At 37.7% G+C, this 24,212-nt stretch overlaps 2 protein-coding genes across 3 annotated transcripts in view; one reads left to right on the forward strand and one right to left on the reverse strand.

Moving 5' to 3' along the window:
* The window catches only part of LOC134659817 (neuropeptide F), a 31,902-nt gene extending 31,092 nt beyond the window's left edge, over positions 1–810 (forward strand). For both annotated transcript variants that reach the window (XM_063515526.1, XM_063515534.1), the window contains one exon: positions 708–810. In XM_063515526.1, the coding sequence (XP_063371596.1) occupies positions 708–752 (45 nt within the window). In that variant the 3' untranslated portion in view covers positions 753–810. The remainder of the gene's footprint in view (positions 1–707) is intronic.
* A 3,912-nt stretch (positions 811–4,722) lies between these two features.
* LOC134659834 (C3 and PZP-like alpha-2-macroglobulin domain-containing protein 8) overlaps positions 4,723–24,212 on the reverse strand; it is a 230,875-nt gene continuing 211,385 nt past the window's right edge. Inside the window, exons 14-26 of the mRNA XM_063515545.1 lie at positions 21,261–21,411; positions 15,686–15,844; positions 15,218–15,415; positions 14,246–14,471; positions 12,775–13,063; positions 12,040–12,438; positions 11,662–11,771; positions 11,097–11,242; positions 10,124–10,316; positions 8,652–8,808; positions 7,699–7,850; positions 7,429–7,588; positions 4,723–7,338 (exon numbers count right to left, since the gene is read on the reverse strand). Of these exons, the coding sequence (XP_063371615.1) occupies positions 5,641–7,338; positions 7,429–7,588; positions 7,699–7,850; positions 8,652–8,808; positions 10,124–10,316; positions 11,097–11,242; positions 11,662–11,771; positions 12,040–12,438; positions 12,775–13,063; positions 14,246–14,471; positions 15,218–15,415; positions 15,686–15,844; positions 21,261–21,411 (4,038 nt within the window). The 3' untranslated portion in view covers positions 4,723–5,640. The remainder of the gene's footprint in view (positions 7,339–7,428; positions 7,589–7,698; positions 7,851–8,651; positions 8,809–10,123; positions 10,317–11,096; positions 11,243–11,661; positions 11,772–12,039; positions 12,439–12,774; positions 13,064–14,245; positions 14,472–15,217; positions 15,416–15,685; positions 15,845–21,260; positions 21,412–24,212) is intronic.

The following is a 24,212-nucleotide window of genomic DNA, read 5'->3' on the forward strand; positions in this document are numbered from 1 at the left end:
TATTGTTTTATGTACAGGTAGCTTTATAAACGTAAAGTGCATCAAAAATAAACGGAATAATTTTCACTGATACCATAGAGAAATATAGTAAGACAAGAGTGCACACTTCATACATCAGTTCAGACTATTAATTTCAGTGTCGACATCTAGCATCGAGTAGCGGAACTATTAGTACTGCTACTTGACAATACATGTAGCACCGACCGGAAAGTCTTATCTCAACAGCATAAGACTTTCCGGTCGGTGCTACATCTATTGTCAAGTAGCAGTACTGATAGTTCCGCTACTCGATGCTAGATGCTAATAGTCTTTTTGGTACTAAAACTGATGTATGGAGTGAGCACTCTATGTATTTTTTTCTCTATGCTGATACTAGTATCAAAGAGAGATACTGATACTGATTTTATAGAGAGTTACTGTCATGCTAAATTATGTAGCCACAGTAAATTTACCGCCACCTTTTGACAGAAGATTAAAACTGTTAGTAGGTACGCCATTTGACTTTGATCCTTATTCTTTCACGGATATGTGTTAATTTGTAAATATGTATTGAAATTAACGCCATCTAGCCGAGCATAGGCCAAAGGTATGGTGAAAACTTTTCCAACGATGGTTGTCTGGTGGAGAATGCCTTTTGGCATTGTGTCCGCTATTTGTGTATACGAATAAAGTTTAAGTTGTATATAAATAAGATTATGTTGTTCCAGAAGCCAGACATACCCGCCTGGCTGCAATACGCCAGAAGGAGATGAGGAGAGCAACCGAAGCCGGGTCCTTCGCTAGAGCCGTTTCTGCATACTGCTAATACCATTTAATGAACAATTGTTGTACCACAATCAATTAATTATCATTCCTGTATACCTACCAAGTACTTAAATAAATACCTACAATTTTCCCTTGTTCCTTTCCCTCTTCCACTTTGACTCTTATTAGTATAACGATAGATTTTACACAGTAGTAAATGTTGGATGTAGAATACCCATTCGTTTCACCCATTCCGATTTCATCCTTAAATATGTATGTAATTTAAGATTAATTAAAGCATTTGAGACATATGAAAATTGAGCCTGGAGGTAACAGGATTATCAATGTAACGTTATGGAATAAAAGCAATTAAGAAAACGTAATTGTTAATTATTAGTTTTATTTTACTTCATAAAAGGATAAATCTTTAGTCTTTAAGACCTTAAACATAAAATAAAATGCGCCCAGCCATACAATACTTATATTTATTTTCGAAACCTTACCTAAATCAGTAATCCGTGAAATAGAATCGAGAAAGTGTAAGCCGGTGTTCCTCCATTACCTACCTCGAGAAATCCTAAACTACAGAATGGGGCTACCCATTCGATGATGCTACCTATTTATGAAACTGGGTAATTCTAGCTAACAATCTGAAGGCGGCCCCAAAAGGGAATTATAATAAAGTACAATTTACGGAGTCATATTATCTTCTTAACTTTGTTTCTTGTCCGAGTCCGTTTCTGTTAATGAAAGTTACGATCCATTATTTAAGTTTACCTATGTTTATATACGTCATAAATTTGGAAATATTTCCATTAAAGGAAATGTAATTACGTACCTACAAAATCCGGTAAAATTTATTTACTTATTCAATTTAATTTATACAATGTGCCCTAGGCTTTCGTATCAATGTGCCTTGCCCTTTTTAGCTTCAGGTTTTACAGAGCAATTTAAAATAGATAATTAATAATTATGACGTCCGACTTTCAATCCGGAGGTCGCGGGTTCAAATCCTGGCTCGTACCAATGCGTTTTTCGGAACTTATGTACGAAATATCATTTGATATTTAGGTACCACTAGCTTTTCGGTGTAGGAAAACATCATGAGGAAACCTGCATACATCTGCAAAGAAATTCAAAGGTGTATGTGAAGTCCTCAATCCCCATTGGGCTAGCGTGGGGACTAGCCCAAGCCCTCTCGCGCATGAGAGGAGGCCTGTGCCCAGCAGTGGGACGTATATAGGCTCAAATTATTATTATTTAATTAATAATTAAGATAATTGATAATTAAGATAGGTAATTGGTTGCTTCGAATGTTTCGGTGGCTTCTCTGCGTCAACTGTATGTATGTGTCCCGCCGTGTACACCGTATCAATGTACCTACTCTCAGTCCTTCAATATAATTTGGTACACATTTTTGCTCAATCACGGCTACGATACGAACAGCAAAAGTGTACCTGCACCATACCTAGTAAAACACGTAGGTGCTCCACAAACATGATTATGTTGTTGTTAAAGTAGCACCGCCCACGATCTCTCTGTTTTACCTTAAGGTTGACTCGTAGAGAATGCCTAATAGCATTAAGTCCGCCTTTTGTACTGTAAGGTTTCATTTTGTGCAATAAAGGTTAAATAAATAAATAACAAAAGGATCAGAGACACAATCTGCGAATCGTTGATAAATCAAAGATATAAACTCCTATAAAGGTTCATCAGACTGGAAAACTCGTAAGAAGAGGCAATAAACCGAAACAAAACAGGTACAATTTTCTGTGTTCAACCGTTGGAATAAGCCTTTGTCATATTCCATTGTTTGTAAACAAATCAAATAAGATCAAGCAACTGTCTAAAATATAGGAAAGTAAGGAAGTAGGTATACCTACTTACGTAGATACCCAAAGAATCGCTTAGAAATCCAAACAAAATCTTTTGAATTTTCATCACGTTGCTAATGGAACTGAAATTCTGTTAATATATACGGCCTGATTAGAACTTTAATACCTATACCTAGATACTTACGTCAAAAATTAGCTCTAGATACGATATGGATCGGATATGTCAGTGTCAAACGTGACGTTTTAGTTTGAAGAGACGTCACTTTCGACAATGACATTTCCGATCCGTATCGTATCTAGAGCGAATTTTTACGTAACGTATACTTCGAATCAGGCTGATAGATTCGTTTTGCTGCCGCGGTAGTGAGAATTTCATACGGAACGTGTCGGCGAGTTTTGTTTGAAATACATACTACTAGGTACTTATTCTGTGCCTGTGGCTTGGAAATACCTAAAGATAAACTAATCCGTATTAGGTACCATAAAAATATTATTAACCCTTTACAGGCTAAAGGATATAATTATGTCCCACATACTACACTTCAAACAGGTGTTCTATTTTCGATGAGTAAGACTGTCTTTCGATTGTCTTTTTTTTCAACCTGGTAAAGTGTTAAGTATGTACAGTGGAAACTGGATAAGTGGAACCTGGGTTAGTGGAAAACCTCTTTAAGTGGACCCAAGTTCTCGGTTCCAGTCCCTTGGCAACGAATTACCTCTATAAGTGGAATTTTAGGACCTCTATAAGCGGAATCCATTTTTTCCAATCTCGAAAGTTTTGAACTTATTACTTTTTCCTTACGAAGTTATGAAAAACAAGCAACAACGGTTGCACTCCGGGGGTGCCGATAGAAGTGAAAACTCACCTCACTATGTTACCTACGCCCGGTAACACGATACATACGTTTAGCGGAGGTATTTTATTCTCAAATAAGATCACACTTTTTCATTGACATGTTTATTTACCTACATAATACTGCCATGACAACGTCAAATTATTTGAACATAGGTAAAGAGTCTTGAAAAGGAGTCCGTAACATAAATGTCAAATAACATTGAGTTTTTCTTTATTGATTTAAATGCCATGTAAATTATGAGTGGCCATCTAAACCTTACGCCCCTTACGGTCACGTGATCGCCTTACGCCCCTTACGGTCACGTGATCGCCTTACGCCTCGAGTTTATCATTTTTTCCCCACTTCAAAAAGTGCCCAGCGCCGCTAAAGAAGTTTTCACTTTAAAAAAACTGTTTTTCGCTGCTGTTCCGCAGTTAATCAAGAAACAAGAAGTATATTACAATAATTCTTGTTTTCCACTTGAATACCTATGAAAACTTAATTAATACTAAACTGTCCTTATCCCACTTACATAATAAATCCCACTCCCCCTTCACCCCGTTATCTTGTCCTTTCCCGGGACTCTACACTAAATTTTCGAATTTATAATACATACATTACATGTAGTACCTACATAAATTTAATTTAGTCAATTGACAGATAAAGGTGCTAGAGTAGTAAAATAAAACAAATTAATGACTTGGTGTAATAATTTTAATAGTTACTATTTGTTAATCTGTGTCAGTACATCAAATTATCTTAACGAATGTCTAGCTTATTTGGTAAGCACAAATACTAATTCATGTTTTCATTAAAACTATACATTACATTGTTGAAATATTTTTACAAGTTTCAAATTGACGAGAATCCTTCGCTCAAGCACCTAGTTTTATACAACCATACATTTACACATAGATAATAAAAAAAACTAATTTCATTTAAGTATTTAAAAAATTCACCAAATATTCAAATTCACTTAAAAATATGTCTCAGAAGAAAACAAGGGAAAAAAGATCTAAAAGAACGTACAGGGTATACATAAAATAAATATTTGACTAGGATAAAGCAGACTTACAGGATTAAGTTAGGAAGATAGTTAGATAGTTTCTTAACTAAACAGGAAGCTAACAAATATAATAAGGTACGTAAATTTATAAAGGGCTCAAAGCACACATCAAAATATACTTAAAATCAGTCTCACTACAAAATGGAAATTGTAAGTTAACAACGGCAGCGGCACCGGTAGCAATGGACAATAAGTTTTTTTGGCAAAGTGACATAATATTTCGAGTACTTATTGATTCTCATATTTTAACTGTTGGTATTTAGATAGCTTCCAGTATCTTCGTTAGTATTTTTAATGTAATCGATTATTTTTATTGCGTTATTCAATTACAATTTCAAAGAAATACATTTAACGTCTACGTAGCTAGGGTAAGAATCTACATTTTACATACAATAGATACAGAAGACGATAGATTAGACGGATGGAAATTCTGGGGCGTTAGCATTAATTACATTCTCTAGGACACTATTTTTTATATTTATACTAAACGGTAAGTCTAAGAAAACTCATTGGGAATAAATCCTATTTCAAGTTACAGTCACAATAATTTCTGTTTGGCTTTTGATATTTACAAAGTATAATATCTATTTTAAGGACTAAGATTACAACCGGGTAAATAGATCTATATAAATTCTAAAATTATCATATTGAACTGGAGAAAACGTCGATCTGTAGCCCTACGAGTCATTACCGATCCTAGCTCTCTATTCATTTCAGCGTTTACTCTAGATATTCCTGGAATACTACGAAGCAGCAGTTAATTTTAGTTTGGCGAGGCTAATATCTAAAATACTACAGAAAATGAAATAAAAGCTTATCTAGGGCTTTGAGCAATGACTATAAACCATAGTATTCTCAGATTTAACTTAATTTTAAGTCACACAGCGCGTTCCTTAATGTTAAAATACCTTATTATTAATATTTACATTGACACACATTTACCTCCTAAAGTATATAAACAATGAGTGCAAAATACATCGTTCTAACAATCAACAATAAGATTGAGTGCGTCAGGAGTTTCTGAGTGCGTATCGATCGGAACATCAAGTATTAACAATTTTAATTCAGTACAGGGTTTCGATAAGCTAAATGGCATTAGTGTGTTACAAAAATATTACGCTGACATCTTTGTGCCTTACACAATATATAACAATTAAGTTTATAATGACCGATTGTCGTTTGACATATCTTGTTCATCTTTTGACTCATAGTGAGTAAAATTTGACACGTTTTGTGCAAGGGAATTAAGTCTGTTATGTACTTTTAACTTATCATCTAATTTGGAGAGTTCGGTGTCAGGTCCTTCTTTGAGGAGCTCCCACAATCTGTTTTTGTCCAAAATTTCAAAACCTTCGCGATTTTCTGGAGCAATGTCAGCTTTAGGTACTCCAGCTAAAGTTTTTGAAGTCTCTGATATTGGTGTAATTGGTATTTTATGGATTTCTTTATTGATCGATTTCAATGTCTTTGTGTAGTATGTATCTAGTGAAATATTTTTATTCTTTGTGTTATTTATCTGGCTGTCATCTGCTGTGCTTTTCTTTTCACTATTTTCTGTGACATTGTAACTTGCTATAATTGTCGGCTTCTTTAATTGCGTTTTTGTTTTAGGTTTAATAGTTCGGTCGTGCATTGTTTTAATATTCTTGTTAGTTATTGCAGTTATCGTATGGGGTACCAATGTTTTAGTTAAAGCAGAAGCAGGTGATAATGTCACATTAGGCAAATACACAAAAGACGGGTGAGTCGACTTGGGTGGCGGAATTTCTGGATTAGTATTTGATTTATTTTTTGTAACAGCTTTTTTATCTAAAAAGTCAGTATTATCATAAAACAATTTTTTGCCGACGTCGTCATTTGTGTTCAGATGAGTGTCAGTAGTGCTTGCTACTGATACACTAATATTAAAATATTTTATTTTAGCAAAGAATTTGTCTTGTTTGTCACCATAAGTTGCTTTTAGGGTACCTTTTCGCCTGGGAAGAGGTTTTTTCTTGATTTCTTCCTTTTTGTTAATTAATTTAGACATTGGCAGTTTTTGAACAATCAGTTCTCCATTTGTTTTTTGTTTAAGCGGTAATATATCATTTCCGATCTTTTCATCATGTGATTTATTTATGTGTATAGCTGTCGGTATAATAATAGGATTGTCTGCTTGTTTAATATTGTTATCGCGTAATTTAGTGTTTAGAATATATTGCGAAGATGTCACTTGTCCTAATAGGATTTCCTTTACAGATGTCAATTGAGTTTTGTCTTCTGATATTGATACGCCCGTAGTGACTTCATGTTCTGTTTTAAGCTTCTCCGACCGTTCTGTGGAAACTTGTTGATCAACAATTGATTGGTATTCGGTGGGCGTATGTTGTTCGGTAGTGGCCTCTTGTTCGGTAATTGATTCTAGCTTAGTAGTTTCTTGTCCAATAGTAGTTGTTGGCTTCATAGTAATAGGTCGCTGAGTAGAAGTTTGTTGCTGGGTTGTAGTCAAAGTCTTTGTTGTAGTTACTAGTATGGGTTCTTTTTCAGATTGTTTCTGGGCTGTTTTGTTATAACGAACAGCTTCATTAGTTTTTTTGAATTCATAGTCTCTACTACATATACGTCCACATTCACAAATATTATCGATATTAGCATTTGTTTTGAGACTTGCTAGTTCTGTTTTATCAAACCAAGTAATGAAGTCGTCATCCGTTATTCCTCGTAGTAATGGACTACCAGGTCTTGCGTGGAAGAATGTTTCAACGGCTAAGTCAGGCCTAGTTGAGGGGTATATTTTAGCAAAGGCAGGTCGTAGACTGCTGATTATAAATTTCGATCTCGCTTCATAAGTCACACAAACTGGACAGGTCGAACTTATCTGGAATATTTAAACAACAAAATTAGATGATGTTACTTAAGTTACTCAATCGAGTAAAAATACAACTACATACATAGGTAGGTAACTTACATTAGCAAAGACGAACCACACGGACTCTCCTCTAGATCCATAGTGTAAATCAGCAAAAGTTGCTCCATCGAGTACAACTGGGTTGACGGAATGTAGTTCATAACCAGAGAATAAAGATGCTTCGAGACGAAGAATGCCCGACCGTTCTTTACTTTTCCACCTAAAAATAGCAACAATGAATTTATAAGCTATTAACTTTAAACTATGACTGCCCCCGTTAGACCGGGGTGTACGTATTTATATTTCAAAAGTGTTACTTCGAATATTTACCGGAAACACGTCTTGACAATTATAGTTGGCAGATTTCCTTGTAGATCTTCTAAGCTACTTCTTTCGGGTCGAATTTCCTCAATGATAGCAGCCTGTATATTTAGCAAAGCGTTTTCTGGTTTCGGTGTATACGTAGAGTATGTTATGGTACCCTGCAACACAATTTTAGAATTATGATTTAGAATAAATTAGTAAGCAGAAACCTACGTTGTTACGCTAAAAAATAGGTATCTACTCATAACTACACGTAAATAGGTATCACTCCTATATTATATCTGACGTCGAATGTACTATATCCAGGACTGATAGAAGGTAACGCAAGTTTTTAAGACAATCTTTTCAATAAGGATTAAGTACCTACTAAATGTGGAGGTTAGATATTTATTCGATGAGCATTACCTATACAGCGTCATCTGACGACATCCGCTTTTCAGACTCAAATAAACATAATTTTATTGTCAACAAGCCTAATAAAAATTCAAACGTAATCATCAAAACTTGGCTCTTTTTAGGGTTCCGTACCCAAAGGGTAAAAACGGGACCCTATTACTAAGACTCCGCTGTCCGTCCGTCCGTCCGTCCGTCCGTCTGTCACCAGGCTGTATCTCACGAACCGTGATAGCTAGACAGTTGAAATTTTCACAGATGATGTATTTCTGTTGCCGCTATAACAACAAATACTAAAAACAGAATAAAATAAAGATTTAAGTGGGGCTCCCATACAACAAACGTGATTTTTGACCGAAGTTAAGCAACGTCGGGCGGGGTCAGTACTTGGGTGGGTGACCGTTTTTTTTCTTGTTTTGCTCTATTTTTTGTTGATGGTGCGGAACCCTCCGTGCGCGAGTCCGACTCGCACTTGGCCGGTTTTTTATTTAAATTTCTTCCAAGGTAGAGGCGTGAAGGCGTAAAGTAAGAGCTATAGACTGGACTAAATGGTAAAAGTAAATCACCTGTACTGTGGCACAACCAGCGCCGGTGGCATACACGAACACTTTAGTGGGCAGCCCAGGCAGCTGTAGCGGCCGCGGGGTGGAGCGCGCGCGCAACTCCAGGGTGTCTGTCAGCTCCATTCCGGCTGTTGCCAGGGACACCGTCAGCGCGCGGTGTCTGTGACAAAAATAATAGGCTACATGACAAATTTTTTTTATGGTATCAATCGATCGGGTTTATTTTTAGGATCAAATGTCTATATGGGACCCATTGCATTAAAGTAACACAAAAGTCAGAAATTGTAGTCAAAGTCCGACAGTCGCACTTCACTCGCGAAACGCCCTATACAAATATCATCGCCTATCTTGTAGTATGGACAAAACAAGAAAATTGCGTTTTTGTCGGTGAAATATTGCGTTTATGTATATAGTTGCTATACAATATTTTTTTGGATGAAATGTAAGGAATCGAATGGTACCCTTACTTTTATCGTTTTAAGTTCGGAAGTTAAAAAAAACTTAAATTTTGAAACTTTCAGGTCCTGTAATTTTGTAATTTTTCAATATTTTATTTTAATATCCACATTATTGTGATAAATTGCTCGTTTGCTATCTATTTTACTAGATTTTGTTATAAAATTCAACATGTGTCATCATCCCTATTGTAAAATTTTGCGAGAACTGCAGTAAACTCACGGCGTGACGTGAGCCAGTTAACCGTGGAAAGGGGGTTTTTACTTAATTGACAATGATAGACGGTTTGGTTCATTTATTGAAAAAATTTGCTGTCGAATTTGGTAGATGCAGTAGATGCTTGTAGATGGCTCTAGGTACGGTGTCAAATATGTTATGGAAACTCAATTGTCATGAGTCAACTTTTAACAAAATGTACGGAGCTGTCGCCGAGCCGGAGCACCATCTATCGGATATAATATCAACTGTCAAATTCAAGACACGAATTTGTTTTAGACATGTTACTCAATCAATGGATCATGGATGCTTGTGTGTCATTGTAGTGGTAGGTGAGACTGGGTTGGCTACTTATTTCTCCAATGTTACTTCTGTGATAGAGATTCGTACAGCTTTGTTCGGTACAACCTACCTATCATGAGCTAGTGCAGCGTACTGCGCAGCCGCCTTAGTGGCCTGGTAGGAGAGACTGGAATGGCGCTGCAGTATGGACGCCCGGTAGTACAGGAACCACGTGACCGCCTCGTTCTACGCCTGCTAGGTATTGCTCTAATGTTACTGCCTCTGTAATAGGGACTGGATTGGTGCAGCTTTCTTTTGTACGACCTACCTATCATGAGCTAGTGCAGCGTACTGTGCAGCCGCCTTAGTGGCCTGGTAGGCGAGACTCGGATGGCGCTGAAGTGTAGAAGTCCGGTATTTTAGGAACCACGTGACCGCCTCGCCCTACACTCGCTACGTATTGCTCCAATGTTACTGCCTTTGTAATTGGGACTGGTTGAGGTTTCTTCCGTACGACCTACCTATCATGAGCTAGAGCAGCGTACTGTGCAGCCGCCTTAGTGGCCTGGTAGGCGAGACTCGGATGGCGCTGCAGTGTAGAGGCCCGGTAGTACAGGAACCGCGCGGCCGCCTCGCCCTCGGCAAGGGCGCCGCGTGCGCACGCCGCTAGCAACACCCGGACGCCCGCTACGTACTGCTCCATAGTCACTGCCTCTGCAAGTGTGAAGATCAAAGTGTCACTTCCTAATTACATTCCAGACTATCTATCTGGGGGCACGGCCGTGCCCCCGCCAAGACGAGACAAAGGGCAAAAGGCAGTGCATATCTTTTCTCGGCACGTTTCGTTGTATTTTCGAACCCCCGTAGTAATATTTACTATCGTAGAAAAGAATGGGATGAGTAGGAGATATTTATGTTTTTAGTAATTTTTTGGATGTTAAATGTAAATTAGATTTCTTTACGGTATTGTAAACATTTTGCAGCCTGCAAATGTCCTGAAAAACACAAATATTGACGCCGGAACTGCACAAAATCGTCCTGTGTGGAGAAAGAGGACAAGGAGCCGACCCCAGGAAATGGGAAGAGGCTTAGGGAGGAGAAGATTGTAAAAATTTTGCAAAGGGCATATAAGGAGTATTCGGGTAATTACGAAATGAAAAAACAATAAAACAGTGGCGCACGAAAACAATAAAAACGTATGTTCCATCCAAATTGAAAATTTAATTTGTTTCCTGTGAAATTTTCCTAAAATTCCTAAAACCTTAACAACTTTTTCGAAACATTCCGCAACTAGCACATCTCGGTGTGCGGATCCGTATCCAATAAAAAATATGAAGACCGAGATTATTAGAGTTAGGTAAGTGATGATGAATATTAGTTAAATTTTTTAGATAGTTACATTTTAAAGATTCTGGTGAATTATTTTTAGTTTATACGTGAAATAAAAATATTATACGTAGACCACATTAACTATAAAACAGTGACATGTTTTACCGTATGATGTTGTCTTGATACTTCTGGACGTTTCTTCCAAGAGCCAATCAGCAGCATCCTTCCTGGGCGCTGGCCAACCGAATTCGCCTTCTTCAGTGGTCGAAGCGTTCCTCAGAATCAATAACGCCTCCGGAACAACTGGACTCCTGTAAAAGGTAACAAATAAGAATTAATAAGTTAAAAGACCGACACATTTTTGTATGTTAGTGGGAAAATATGTCTGGGGGCCTATCGCAAAAATCGAAATTCGCAAATTGCGGGCATTTTTCTCTGTCAATCTAATTACTCCTTCATTGGAGTAAAAGAGTAAGATCAGCGCAATTTGCGAATTTCGGTTTTCGCGGTAGTCCCTCTGTACAGTTGTCCAACCAATAAAATTTGTTGATCTATTCAAACATATTACAGGCCAATTCGAATTTTGTTATTCGTGTCAAAAGTGACATTTCATCAACCAAAAACGTCACGTTTGACACAGACAGATCAGTATCATATTGGAAACATATCGAATTATTAAAACTTGAATCGGCATATTAGTTTAGCAAAATTACAATCATAACAACATTACCTTGCCAATACAAGTCCCAGTACCGTTGCCGCCAGAGCAGCGGGAGATGTTAGATTGTATAGATTCTTCTCTAAATATGTTTGCGCTCGTTTTGCGATTTCTGCATCCATCTAAAACGATAAATCCTACTTTAAACAAGCACAGAGGAGTTGGAGTTAATCTAAGACCTAAATAGATTTGAAATTTAAACAGCAAAGGAAATGGAACCGAATGCCATAGTCTCTTTTCCAAAAAATTACATACTGTGTTAAGGCAGTAATTATTACACACCATCGCATATTCAATAGCGGCGTCAGCGTGAAGACCAATCTAGCTTTTGAAATCACAATAGAAGAGGTAAAAAACTCAACACCCGCAGTTCGTTCATTATCTATTTACCTGACTTTCAACTCCAACTTCCAGCAAAGCAACTAACGTCTCCGCAGTAACTTCAACTCTTCTTTCCCATTCAATTTCTTCCTCCGTCATATTGCCATCTTTGTCATAATAGTAATACTCATTGACATCAACTTCTTTGGTTGTGCCATTTGTTTTGGTTATTTCTGCTGGATAATAATCTACTTCTTTATCTGCTGCCATAGGTGTGAAAGAACCATCAGGATTCTGCCTATTTTGAATCCACCTTTTAATAGACTGCAATAGATCTGGGTCGATTGGATAGTATGATTGTATTTTTGTAAGGATTTCTAGAATCTTGATAGTCGACAAGTGACTGCTCATCCCTGGATGCTCACTAAACGAATTGTCATTTTTGCGGAATGACAGAAGGATTTGGACCTGAAAAAATATGTTTATAGATTTTATTCATTAGTATTCAGTAGACCACCTATTACGATGATGCTGTTTTATTTTCTCGGTTCATACTAGTACTTAAGTAGTTTATAAATTGATATTGATAATCGGTTTGCACGAATATAGCAATGGCTCAGCATAGTGTTCATAACCACATCACAACATTGCGGCATCGCCCGGATTGTCAGATGAGCATCTCCCGTACGTTTCCACTTAACTATGGTATGTTTTTATAGCTTCTTATTGTGCTTATTGTTTCGAATATAATATTTTCTGCGTATTGGTTATTTGCGAATACGAAAAAGCCTTTCTAAGCCGTACCTGCTCTGGCAATTTTTTCAATATCCTATCCCTTTCAGTATCGTCAACCAAATGCGGGATGTGTTCTAACGCCAACAACGGGGCCAAGCTAGCAGCGGCCGCGGACAGTTGCGAGTCTCGCCACACTTCCGACCACTGGGCGCTCGGGTCTGACTGTAGGCTGTAGAGGGGAAGGTGGAGACCGCCGGAGACTAGGAGGGTGCCGCTAGCCGAGCCAGGTACCACGCCGTGGGGCAGACCCAGTTCCAAAACTTGAGAGAAGCCGGCCTCTTCGTTGAAGTTCCATATTCTGGAAATTAAATTAGAGAAGAGTTCAAATGTTCATGTCTCAGTAAAATACACATATTTAATATACCTAAGTATTAGATCGGTCTGGCCTAGTGGGTAGTGACCCTGCCTGTGAAGCCGCGGTCCTGGGTTCGAATCCCAGTAAGGGCATTTATTTGTGTGACGAGCACAGATATTTGTTCCTGAGTCATGGTTGTTTTCTATGTATTTAAGTATTTGTATATTATATATATCGTTGTCTGAGTACCCACAACAAGCTTTCTTGAGCTTACCGTGGGACTTAGTCAATTTGTGTAATAATGTCCTATAATATTTATTTATTTATTAGGTATAAAAGACGTACACGTTTTGGTACCAACTTATCTGAAATCAGTTCGATTGCCACACAGTTTATTGAAGCTAGTGAACTTCACGACGTGTGTCGACTTCTAGCGACCATCCCACCCACTCTGTCCTACACCCACCATGACTTCGCATCCACATAGTCATTGTTCTTCTACATTTGTTGCTCCATGATGTTAACTACTAAAAAAGAGACCGGATGGGTTAACTTTGGTTCCCTGGGAGAAAGGGAAATGTTTAGTGTGGGACGCAACGTGTGTCAGCACTTTTGCGGCGTCGCATATTGGCCGTACCGTGAGATCGGCGGGGGCAGCAGCCGAGTGGGCTGCAGTTCGCAAGCGGGAGAAATATGAGGTCCTGGCGAACTATTTATTTGTCCCGCTTGCAGTGGAAACCACAGGGTGCTGGTGTGTTGAGGCCAAGGCCTTTTTGGGGGAGGTGGGGAGACGCATGCGGGAGAGGGGTTTGGATCCTCGCTCTGGGTTCTTCCTGATGCAAAGGTTATCCATCGCGGTTCAACGTGGCAACGCAGCGAGCGTGATGGGCACTTTTGCATCGGGGGGGTCGCGGAGCGATTTTATCGGCTAAATTTAGTCTAAGTGTAATTTGTGTTTGATTTTTTAAGTTTTCTTGTTTCTTTAGTTAGTTTAGATCATATGTTTTTTTTTAAGTTACTTTGATGTGTGATTCTGTAAATCTGACACTATTGTGAAATAAATAAAATATTATTAAATATAATTATATAAATAAATAAATATATTATGACATCAAAATTATATCATGCACTACTAAACCATAATGTCATTACTAGATTGCATGTGTTAGTAACTTAGTATCTAACCTGAAATCGGCCTTGTCTCCCCACAGGGCACTGAAGCCGACGAACTTGACGCGCGTGTCGGCTGCAAGTGGCCACACCAGGAGCCTCCGCTCCGAGGGCGCAGCCCCACGCCCCACGGACAGCCGCGCGCCTTCCCACCACACCCACCAGGCGCACCACGATTCCGCGCCCGCGCACTCAGAGTCGTCTTCGGTTTGCTCCGCGCTGGCCAAGTGTACGTCGTAGCCTGAAATATTTGTTTAAATCATAATTAGATATTTAATCCAAATTTTATTCTAATATATCTATGAAGGCTGCTCGCATAGTATACCAACTGTCTTTCTAATACTAAGATGATGATGCATCATCTTTTATTTATTCCTTCATAAATAAAATAAAGTAGTAGTTTAAACTAGTTATAAATTACAATACATATGATCATTATCTAGTTATAATATTGGGTACCTATAGAATATGTCAAGTGGGTAGAATTATTATTCAAATGTATATTATACTAATAGTACTTACTAAAGTAAAAAGTTCATTTTAGAACCTTGTATAAGTACTTTAAAATAATTTTGATATACAATACTATAAATTGATCACAAATACCTAAATTAATTAACTAGGGAGTATTATATTAGGTAAAATATGCTAATGTTGCCTACTTCAATATATTTTTATTTATTTTGTTTGAAAAATCTGGCATATTATCCATCATTATATTAATGGAATGGCAAACAGGGGAATAAGTAAACGAGCCGTACCTCAAGGGGAAACATCCTGAATATTTTGCTCATAGGTAACATTCTTTGTTCTTGTAGATAAGAACAAGTGAAACATTGGTTTACGCCCGTTATATTAAATTTAACTCGCTTTTAATCATTGAAATTATTTATCATACTCCACACGATACATCTCGTCATGGCTCGCGTATAGAAGACAGCCCCCTGCGCGATAATATCAAATAGGTGAAACTACTACAGTGCTCACCATGTTTCCCTCTCGCGATCCACACGCGGCTCCTTTCAAACACCACACGATACATGTCGTCGTTAGGCTCGCGTACTGAAGACAGCGCGACGTGCGCGGCGCCCTGCGCACGTAGCTCCAGGACTAGGCCTGCGCGGTTGCGGGGCGCTGCCACCCACTGCCACTCCCACGAGCCTCGGGATGATACCGCTAGGTGTTCTGGAATTTGAATTTAATTATGTAGTTACTGACTTAATGGACTATATGACAATTGTACTCCAAGGTAGCTGCTGCTTCCGTGCAGAATAAGGGCTCATTTAGACGGCGCGAGAACTCGCATGCGATTTCAGTTACATTGCGGACCATTGAGGTTACAACAAATGTAATGAAACTCGCATGCGAGTTCTCGCACCGTCTAAATGAGCCCTAAGTATTACAATTATTGACCAGATGACGGTACGACATGGATCAGTGCAGGTGTTTACTAACCGTTAGCACAGAAGTAGGCGCTCTGTGTGTCGCTCCGGTGCAATCCTTCTGGCAAAACTAAAACGCTCGCGGAGCGGATAACGGAGCCCACCAGTGTCTCGTTGTTGAATGACGAGTAAGAAACGGAGCAGTTGTCGGCGCTGTAGCCCGTCACTTCCACTGGAAATAAAAATGATGGAGATTTAGAATGATCCAAATCATCCGATCCGATCAGTCGAGGCCGAAGTCAGAGCTGCAGGAGAGACGGAATCGGAACGGACTCTGACTATTAGCGCGCACAAGAAATTTCAAATACTTCACTTAGGTTGCGTCTCTGATACAGCCTACCAGTTTTCCTTTATATTTAATAGGATTGCTGTTGACTTCACTCGCGCCTATAGGATATTAATGTAAAATAAGCACAGATATTAAGACTGAAACTCGCGTTTGATGGCGTATTTAAACGATTGAAATAATAATAATTTGAGCCTATATACGTCCCACTGCTGGGCACAGGCCTCCTCTCATGCGCGAGAGGGCTTGGGCTATCCTAAACGATTGACTGTCCTAAATATTCATCGCAATGTCAATACGCTCTTTGAAGGCTTGAAATTCAAAACGAAAGGAAGTTCGAAGAGGTGGTACCGGAGAACTATTATACAGGGTGCTTCCTGTAACAGAAGCAATAAATTAAACTAAAGCCTGTACTCCTCAAACTGACCAACATTTGTTCAGCAACTTTTATGAATAAATTATGAATCCTTTAGACTTCCTCTTTTTCATACAAAATAAATATTGCCTTCAATGTACGCTGATATCAGTGTATTTGACGTTGCTTGTCACGCTTTAAACATAACAAAATTTGCAATACATTGCGTCTTAGAATAAACTTTAAAGCGTAATAAAAATCAAAATACGAGTTATTTTCAAAAGTTGCTGAACAAATGTTGGTCAGTTTGAGGAGTACAGCCTACAGTTTAATTTATTGCTCCTGTTACAGGAAGCACCCTGTATAATCTGTGGTACCGGTACCATTCTTAAACACGCGCAAATTGTCACAGTATTAGAATGGGTTAGTAGGTAATTCGTATCGTATTTTTTAGGTACTTATGTAATAAGACGCGCTACACGCGCAGCCCTATAGATTCAGATTAAGATTCAGATTCAGATATTTATTGAAAAAATATACAAACGGTTTAAATCTGATGGAAGTACTGAACAGGGTGCAGGGTATCCTGTATATTATATTGTATGTTAATTGGCCGCGCTCGAGTAAATACCAAAGTCCTTTCTTTGCCTGTTATATTTACCTACGTAATTTCAGAGAGCGCCTGCTATCGGTTCTTTGATGTCTGAGAATACTCGTGCGTAATTGCATAGCTAATTACGTTTCTATTATTACAGGGTTTAATGTGAGCAGATAATCCGTAGCATAATAATTAAATCAAGATATAACAAAAAAAATTAGATTGATTAAAAGCTGTTAAGTCTAAGTAAAATCGTGCCTTCGACTTTACTTATTTAAAAAAAATCTGGAAACTGAATTGTCACACTCACACGTCAACTTTTGACAACTAAAGTTACTGCATAATGTACGGGGCCTTAAAGCATCGAAGCCTCTTCTACTATTTTTGACTTTATGAGTTTAGGTACAAAGTATGTTTACGAGTAATACGATGTTATTGGATACACATGACATTATATTCTAACATTAATCCTACGATGTACCATACCTGTAAGTCAAAAAACTATTTCATTTCTTTTCATGCTCTATTCGCGCCCATTCTCAGTAGAGATTTTTATTTCTATTTTTTATGATACTATTTTCTTCTAATGCGAGTTAGAAGCTAAAGCGGAGAGCAAAAAGTAGGTACCTAATTTAAAGCTTTATTAAAAAAGATCAGCTGTCAACAGTGGCATTCCTTCACATAGAAATGTAACTTTTGACAGATCATATTCATAACAAATGGAGATCAAATACCTAACATGTTATCACAATCAGAATAAGCCTCTATGAGATTTTTATACAAGTATTCATATTTCAATACGCGTTCCATTTTTTATTGTAGCATGTTTTTATACTTTTTATTACAACCTGTACCACTAGCAAACTTATTCAACAACCAACATACTGCCGTATTCGAACTTCAAGATATTCACAAGAGACGACACGTACTAGATCCATTCTAGATACGTTATAGTTTAGATTTCAACTAGTTCTCTTTTGCAGCGCAATTCGAGCAACCAATGTCACTTTTACGTTAGATAGAATTAGATATCTATTAGATGTGAATTGGATCTCTAAGCCATATCTTGTGGAAATCGTTTAAGAGTATCTCCAGAATCGCGCAAATGTCAAATTTGACAGGTTAGATCTTAAACATATCGTTATCGTATCTTGGCGATATCTAAAAGATATCTAACAGATGTCTATTTAAAAATCCGAATCGGGCCCATATTTGTATCGAAGTCCCACTTCCCAGCTGAAATCAAATGGCAGTTGGTAGCCGTTTTCGCTATCTGTTTCTCGTTTGTCCTACAGCCCGGGGCCACGAATGGGCTCTCCAGGATACGGCCGTATTGCCGAGGTAATAGAATCTAGCAGGTTTATTGCCGACCCACACTTGCGATATACGGGAAAGCAATTCAAAGTTGACTTTTATATTATTAGGTTTTGTATTATTTCTAGCGTGTGTATTATAAATATACCTACCTAGAGAAAAAAAATTGTTTGTGTTTGTGATGAACAACAGATAAGTGATACCTACCTAATATTACGAGTATATTTAGGCTTGGTCGTCATTGAAAATTGTAAAACCAATGTAAATATTTTTTAATTTTTTCAATATACACACTACATATATACACGACGAAAATGTTCAATGAATATAATAAAAAAAGTAAAAAAAGTCACCGCAAGAAAGAAAAGCTAATTAAAATAAATATAAATTAATATCTGTTAGTCATTGAGCGATTAAATTCGATTGAGTAACGCAAATAAATTGATGGAAACGTTTCCATAGCGCGATGCCGCGAATCTTCAAGACGCGGCGCGTAACTCCGTGGATTTCTGCGGCGCCGTGTATTTTCCACGGAGCGGGGCCATGAGTTCCGCCGTGGACACGTGGCCGGGCTATAAGGTCAGCTCGTTGAAATGACGCTGAAATATCGCCACGGGATACCGCTAAGTATAAACTATTTAGTTATTGCTTTAAACTTAGCAGTACTCTACTGCTATACAAATTACATAGATGGATATAAATTACCAACAACTTCGTGAACCAAAATAACGTTATTTACGTATTTCGCACATTTAATGTTATAAGTATGGATGGATTTCGCATTGATTTAATTTTCCTTTGCAGAGCTGATCCAGTTATTGGCTTAAATTGCCCGTTAAATCACAACACACTGGTCGTATCCAATCGGTGCCCGAATACGTCAACAAGTTATCGCAATACTGCAAATATCTATATGCATAATTTACAAATTTGCATCTGATGATCTGCGTACTGGATTCAATCTAAATGCTAATTGAAGCCACGCCGACGATTGACCAGGGTAACTTAATTAAACGCAACCCGTGGAGATATTAGGAAAGATAATAATCTGATATAAAATATGCAACAATTAACCCTGATAAATAAATAGAATGAGACTATCCACTTTAGGTTTTTTACCACGCGGTCTAACGGGTCATAAAGAAAAATTTGTACCTATGCCCAAAGTCTGTTGTATAGCCTAATTCTTTGATGGAAGCCTTATCCGCATATGGCCCCTTTAATAACAAAACACATGAGATACAGACATATTAAATATAGATATTAAAACGGGTCAGTCACGTATTTTGAGTCGAAGATTTTTGACCATTGTAGCTTAAAAACGTGAGTGAACCGTTTTTATATATTTAATAAGGACGAAATCATTACTTACAAATATACCTACTGATTAAACTTTGACTCTTGGAATTAAAACCCTACACAAGTAATATCTGAGATTGTACTTACAACATCGTGTATAATTTGAATCTCAAGACGTCTATTAACAATATTATCATGCATGTACATTAAACGAGGTACCAGCAAGTAATAACATAAGAGCAGCCACCAACTTTACTTCCTACAAAGATCGTTCGACTCGACGTCGGGATTGTTGACAAGGCAAACTGAAGCGCGCCAAGATGAAATTTTCCACCCGCAATATTTTATCGAAGAATTGTGTTCCACTAGTATACGAAATGCGGTTTCTATAAGGTCTACAATCGCTTGGAGTACGACTCCGAAAATATAACGGAAATGTTTGATCAAAACATTTTTATGATAGTAATAATCAGGTTAGAGTGTACTTATAATTCCCTCGGCGCTACCTAATATTTTTCATTATGGTGCCTGTACAATATGGCTCCAATCTAATGACAAAGATTAATAAGAGTAATTTGTGGTAGAAAATCTTGTTTATGTATAATTATATGTGTCGATTTTTTGATAATGTAATATAATATTACATTTTTAATTGGACGTCGGAGCCGACAACGATACAATAATTATTGATAATTCCCGGGGATTATAAAAGGTTTGTTTGTGTATTTACAAAGCCGAAATTGAACCATAATTATCATCAGGTGCATGTCAACTGTGCAAGAAGCTACTCTGATACTGGGTCACTCTATCAGATATTCCATCGCAGATTTAGATTCTAACAATCCCTCAAAGACTTGTTAAGATGATTCAGAGATTGCTCTAACAATTCTAAGAGACTCTTATGCCCTGGGGATGATCACGCTTGTTACACCGAGAGCCAACAACTTTGCCAAGATTTTAATTTCACAATTATGTCTGGGGCGCAATTCACGAATTCGACTTGGCAAGTTCATTAAAATATTTTGCTTCGCAGATTACCTTCTTGGTTGAACATTTCGAATATTTTAAAACTTTGTCCTCTTGGCCTCATTTACTAAAACTACTTTTCGAGGTCAAATATCTTACTTTACTTCGGATATTATTGTAGCAATTTACTGAACTATCTATTTAATTTATTATTGGGTACCTTTAGGCACCCTTCTACTAGTATTAGTACAAAGTTTTTATTCTTACATGTTTTTATGCCTATACCCCGTTGGGTATAGACATGAAACATGTCTTTGTCTTAAGTTATTAATATTTCGTTAAATATTAATAACTTAAGACAAAGAAACAAATAGGTAGGTACTAATACAAAAAAACCTTTAATTCAGATAATTTGCCGTGCTTCGGCAGCCGCAACAGCTTCCTCAGGATGTTATTAAGTATATTGAACACGCAATGGGTTATATAGGCCCGTTGTGTAAACTTCACCTCCAAGCACGGGTAGAAAATGTCTGTCAGTACGCTCAGAAAGCGTCAATTTAACTGTCTTGTAACTGTGAGAATGTTGCCTCTCACTGCCCTCGCTCTTCTCTCCCTTTCTAATTCTAGATCGTCATCTAGATAGTCTGTTCGGAGAGAGAAGAGTCGTGGAATGTATTGGATCCCATACATTCCACGACTCTTCTCTTTCCGCACAGACTCTACAGTCAAATATTGTAGTATCAAATTTGACGTAGATGTCCCAATCATACCTGTAATATTTTTCCTGCCCGGAGTATTGACGGCAACCCTAACAACCAGCTGAGTTCCTCCACGCGGTCCGAGCCGCAGGCGTTCGGTGACGTACAGGGCTCCGGTGCTTGCGAATGCTGCCCCAGCGCTCAAAGCCAGGAGGGCCGTTACCTGGAAAGACAATTTGATTATCTTACAGAGCCACGAATGCCACGATAAAACTTGACGATCAAAAAAGTAAAGAATGCTGCAAGTATAGTTATGTACCTAGTCTTTTAGAGTAACGCTTTCAGAGAACCGAGCACAAGTGTCGCAGACTAGCTTACAACAATGAACCTTTAGACATTCAGACATTCATTCTATAATTAGCTAAGAAACCGGTAAATTACTTGTCTGACCGTTTTTGTTCTAACTACAATGGCCTTTTATCCGAGAAAGCTGTAAATTGGTCTAGGTAAAAATATTAAATAATCACGCTGACAAACACAGCTCACTATTATCATTATCATCATCGTATCAGCTTTTTATCGCCTACTGCTGAGCATAGGCCTCTCTTCGAGTACGCCACTTGTCCCGGTGCTGACCTAAACTTATAATCTAAGGGATACAGGTTGGTAAGTTGCTAATTCTTCTAAACTTCATGTCTGATGCAAAATTTTCATTTTAGTTAATATAATTCACTACAGTATACAACGTTTCCCGAATGTATGAATGTGCCTAATTGCCTATAGGTAGTGATTCACGCCCAGCAATAAACCTTTTAAAACTACAACCAACGCGCAAATGGGCGTTATTAATTTTGTTGTCCCCAACACTTTTTTTCAAATTTGGGATTTTTTATGTTATTTCTACTCAGAATCACGAGCTCTTTCTATCCTAATAGGAGAAAAAAAGTGTCCCAAAATTTCCATACATTTTTCGATCTTTCCATTTCGGGACCGCCATACAAAGTCTATGAAAAATGGTGACGGAATGGAAATAAAAACCTTAGGACACTTTTTTTCTCCTATTAGGATAGAAAGAGCTCGTGATTCTGAGTAGAAATAACCTAAAAAATCCCAAATTTGAAAAAAAAAAAAGTGATTGGGACAAAAAAAAAACGCCCAAATATTGACGCCACAATACCGGAAGGTCCATTTCTTCATATTGACTCGCTCACACAGCATATCACATTGTATGTAACTCAATCGCAGTGGCTCTTATTGTATGATCAAACATCAATGCCTGCTGTATATTTGTACAAATGCCGTATATATATGAAGACATTGTTAGAGGCAGTTAGGGAGTCATCCCCTACGTATTTATTATGTCACTAATACTCGGCCGCGTTAACTGTTTTACCAAGCTTTAGGGAAAAGGTAACATTAAGTAACAAATAAGAATGTACTTATACTCGATTTTCCTTTTCTAATTAACACATTCACTGCCAAGAACACGCAAGATGTGTTCATTTTGTATTGGATATGGGGCGATTAAATTGGCACTAAAAGTGTTCAACATTTAAAGATGGTACTTATAATTGCGTTTCGATGATATAATAGAACACTCGGAAAAAAGTTTGTTATAATGAAGCATCGATCAAAGCGTTGCTTGTTGCCTAGAGGAAATTCGAGCCTAGTATACAATGGCGTCCAGGTTCTTTAGAAACTTATGAGGCATATTGATAGATGTTTAACTTTAAAAAAAATATTTAGTTTCTGTCATCGAGTAGTATTTCATGATGTGGTTAGATATAATAACATTATTAATAATAACTCTATAGAAAACCAAACACTAAAACATTATACAAATAAATGATTGATTTATTAAAATTAAATGTATTTTATTCAGCAAATTACGTTAATGAGATAATATAGTCATAAAAAAATAACTTCCTATCTAATTTAACTTAATAAAATATATATAAATTATTGCGCTGAGCTCGTCCCTGATATAACTTTTCAATCCACATACCCAGATATAGGTATAATTATGTGGATGCAAGATCACGCTTGTGGTACTGGTTAGTGTTAAGCTGTGATGCTGATGTAGCTCTCATTGGCCTTTGCGAATAAAAGCCCTGGTTTGGGTGTGGCCGCACCCTCTATAACAATTTGACCTATCGTCTATTTTCATAAAGTAGTAAGATATATGGACATAAATTTCAGAGGGCAAAGGAAGCGCCTCGCAGGGGGCCAGCTTGTTGGCACCTTTATACGTGAGCTCGGTTACTTTATGTTGCAATATGCGAAAGCCAAAATTTCGGTTAATATATATTTTTTTACAATTTGAATGAGAACAATTTTTCGCAAATTCTCTACCTATCGAATCTCTTACCTACGTAATATATAATTCCTAGCTAATCCTTAGCTATTCTTGATTTGTCCGATATCTGGGCCAAATGATAGAGGCACAAATAAAATGTTTAGAAAATATTAAATTTCTTATAATTAATCTGGTTTTAATAGTGGGTAAAGAATATCAAGGGCGCCTGGGCTGGGATCCGCTTGGCAACTGATCCCAAGAATTGGCGTAGATACTACTAAGCAGAGGAGAAACTAGGCCTTATTACTCCGGTTTATTCATTATGTTTTCCTTCACCAGGTCACACCAGGTATCGTATATAAATTCCGGAAAATTCATTGGTACATATTTACGAGCCGGGGTTTGAACTGCGAGCCTCGGATTAAAAGTCGGACGCTCTTATCGCTAGTCTACAAGTGCTTCGTAGGCTACCAGCGCTTTTAGGTATGTACATAGTATACACACTTTACTTTATTTACGAGTATAACTGTTCAATAGAGCTGTCGTGTTTGTTGAAAGCTTTACCCGCCGTGGGCCACGCGCGATCCTGATTTGTTTGCGTTTGGCGTTTCTCATCGAATCTAGATTAGGGATTCCGGCGAATCCCGGGATATTGGAGCCCGGTAAACGGGAACGATTAGGCAATCCATACCCGATTTACGTTAGAGCCCGCGGTTACGCTGACGGCC

The sequence above is a fragment of the Cydia amplana genome, chromosome 2 (assembly GCF_948474715.1).
Source record: "Cydia amplana chromosome 2, ilCydAmpl1.1, whole genome shotgun sequence".
NCBI classification, from domain to species: Eukaryota; Metazoa; Arthropoda; class Insecta; order Lepidoptera; family Tortricidae; genus Cydia; species Cydia amplana.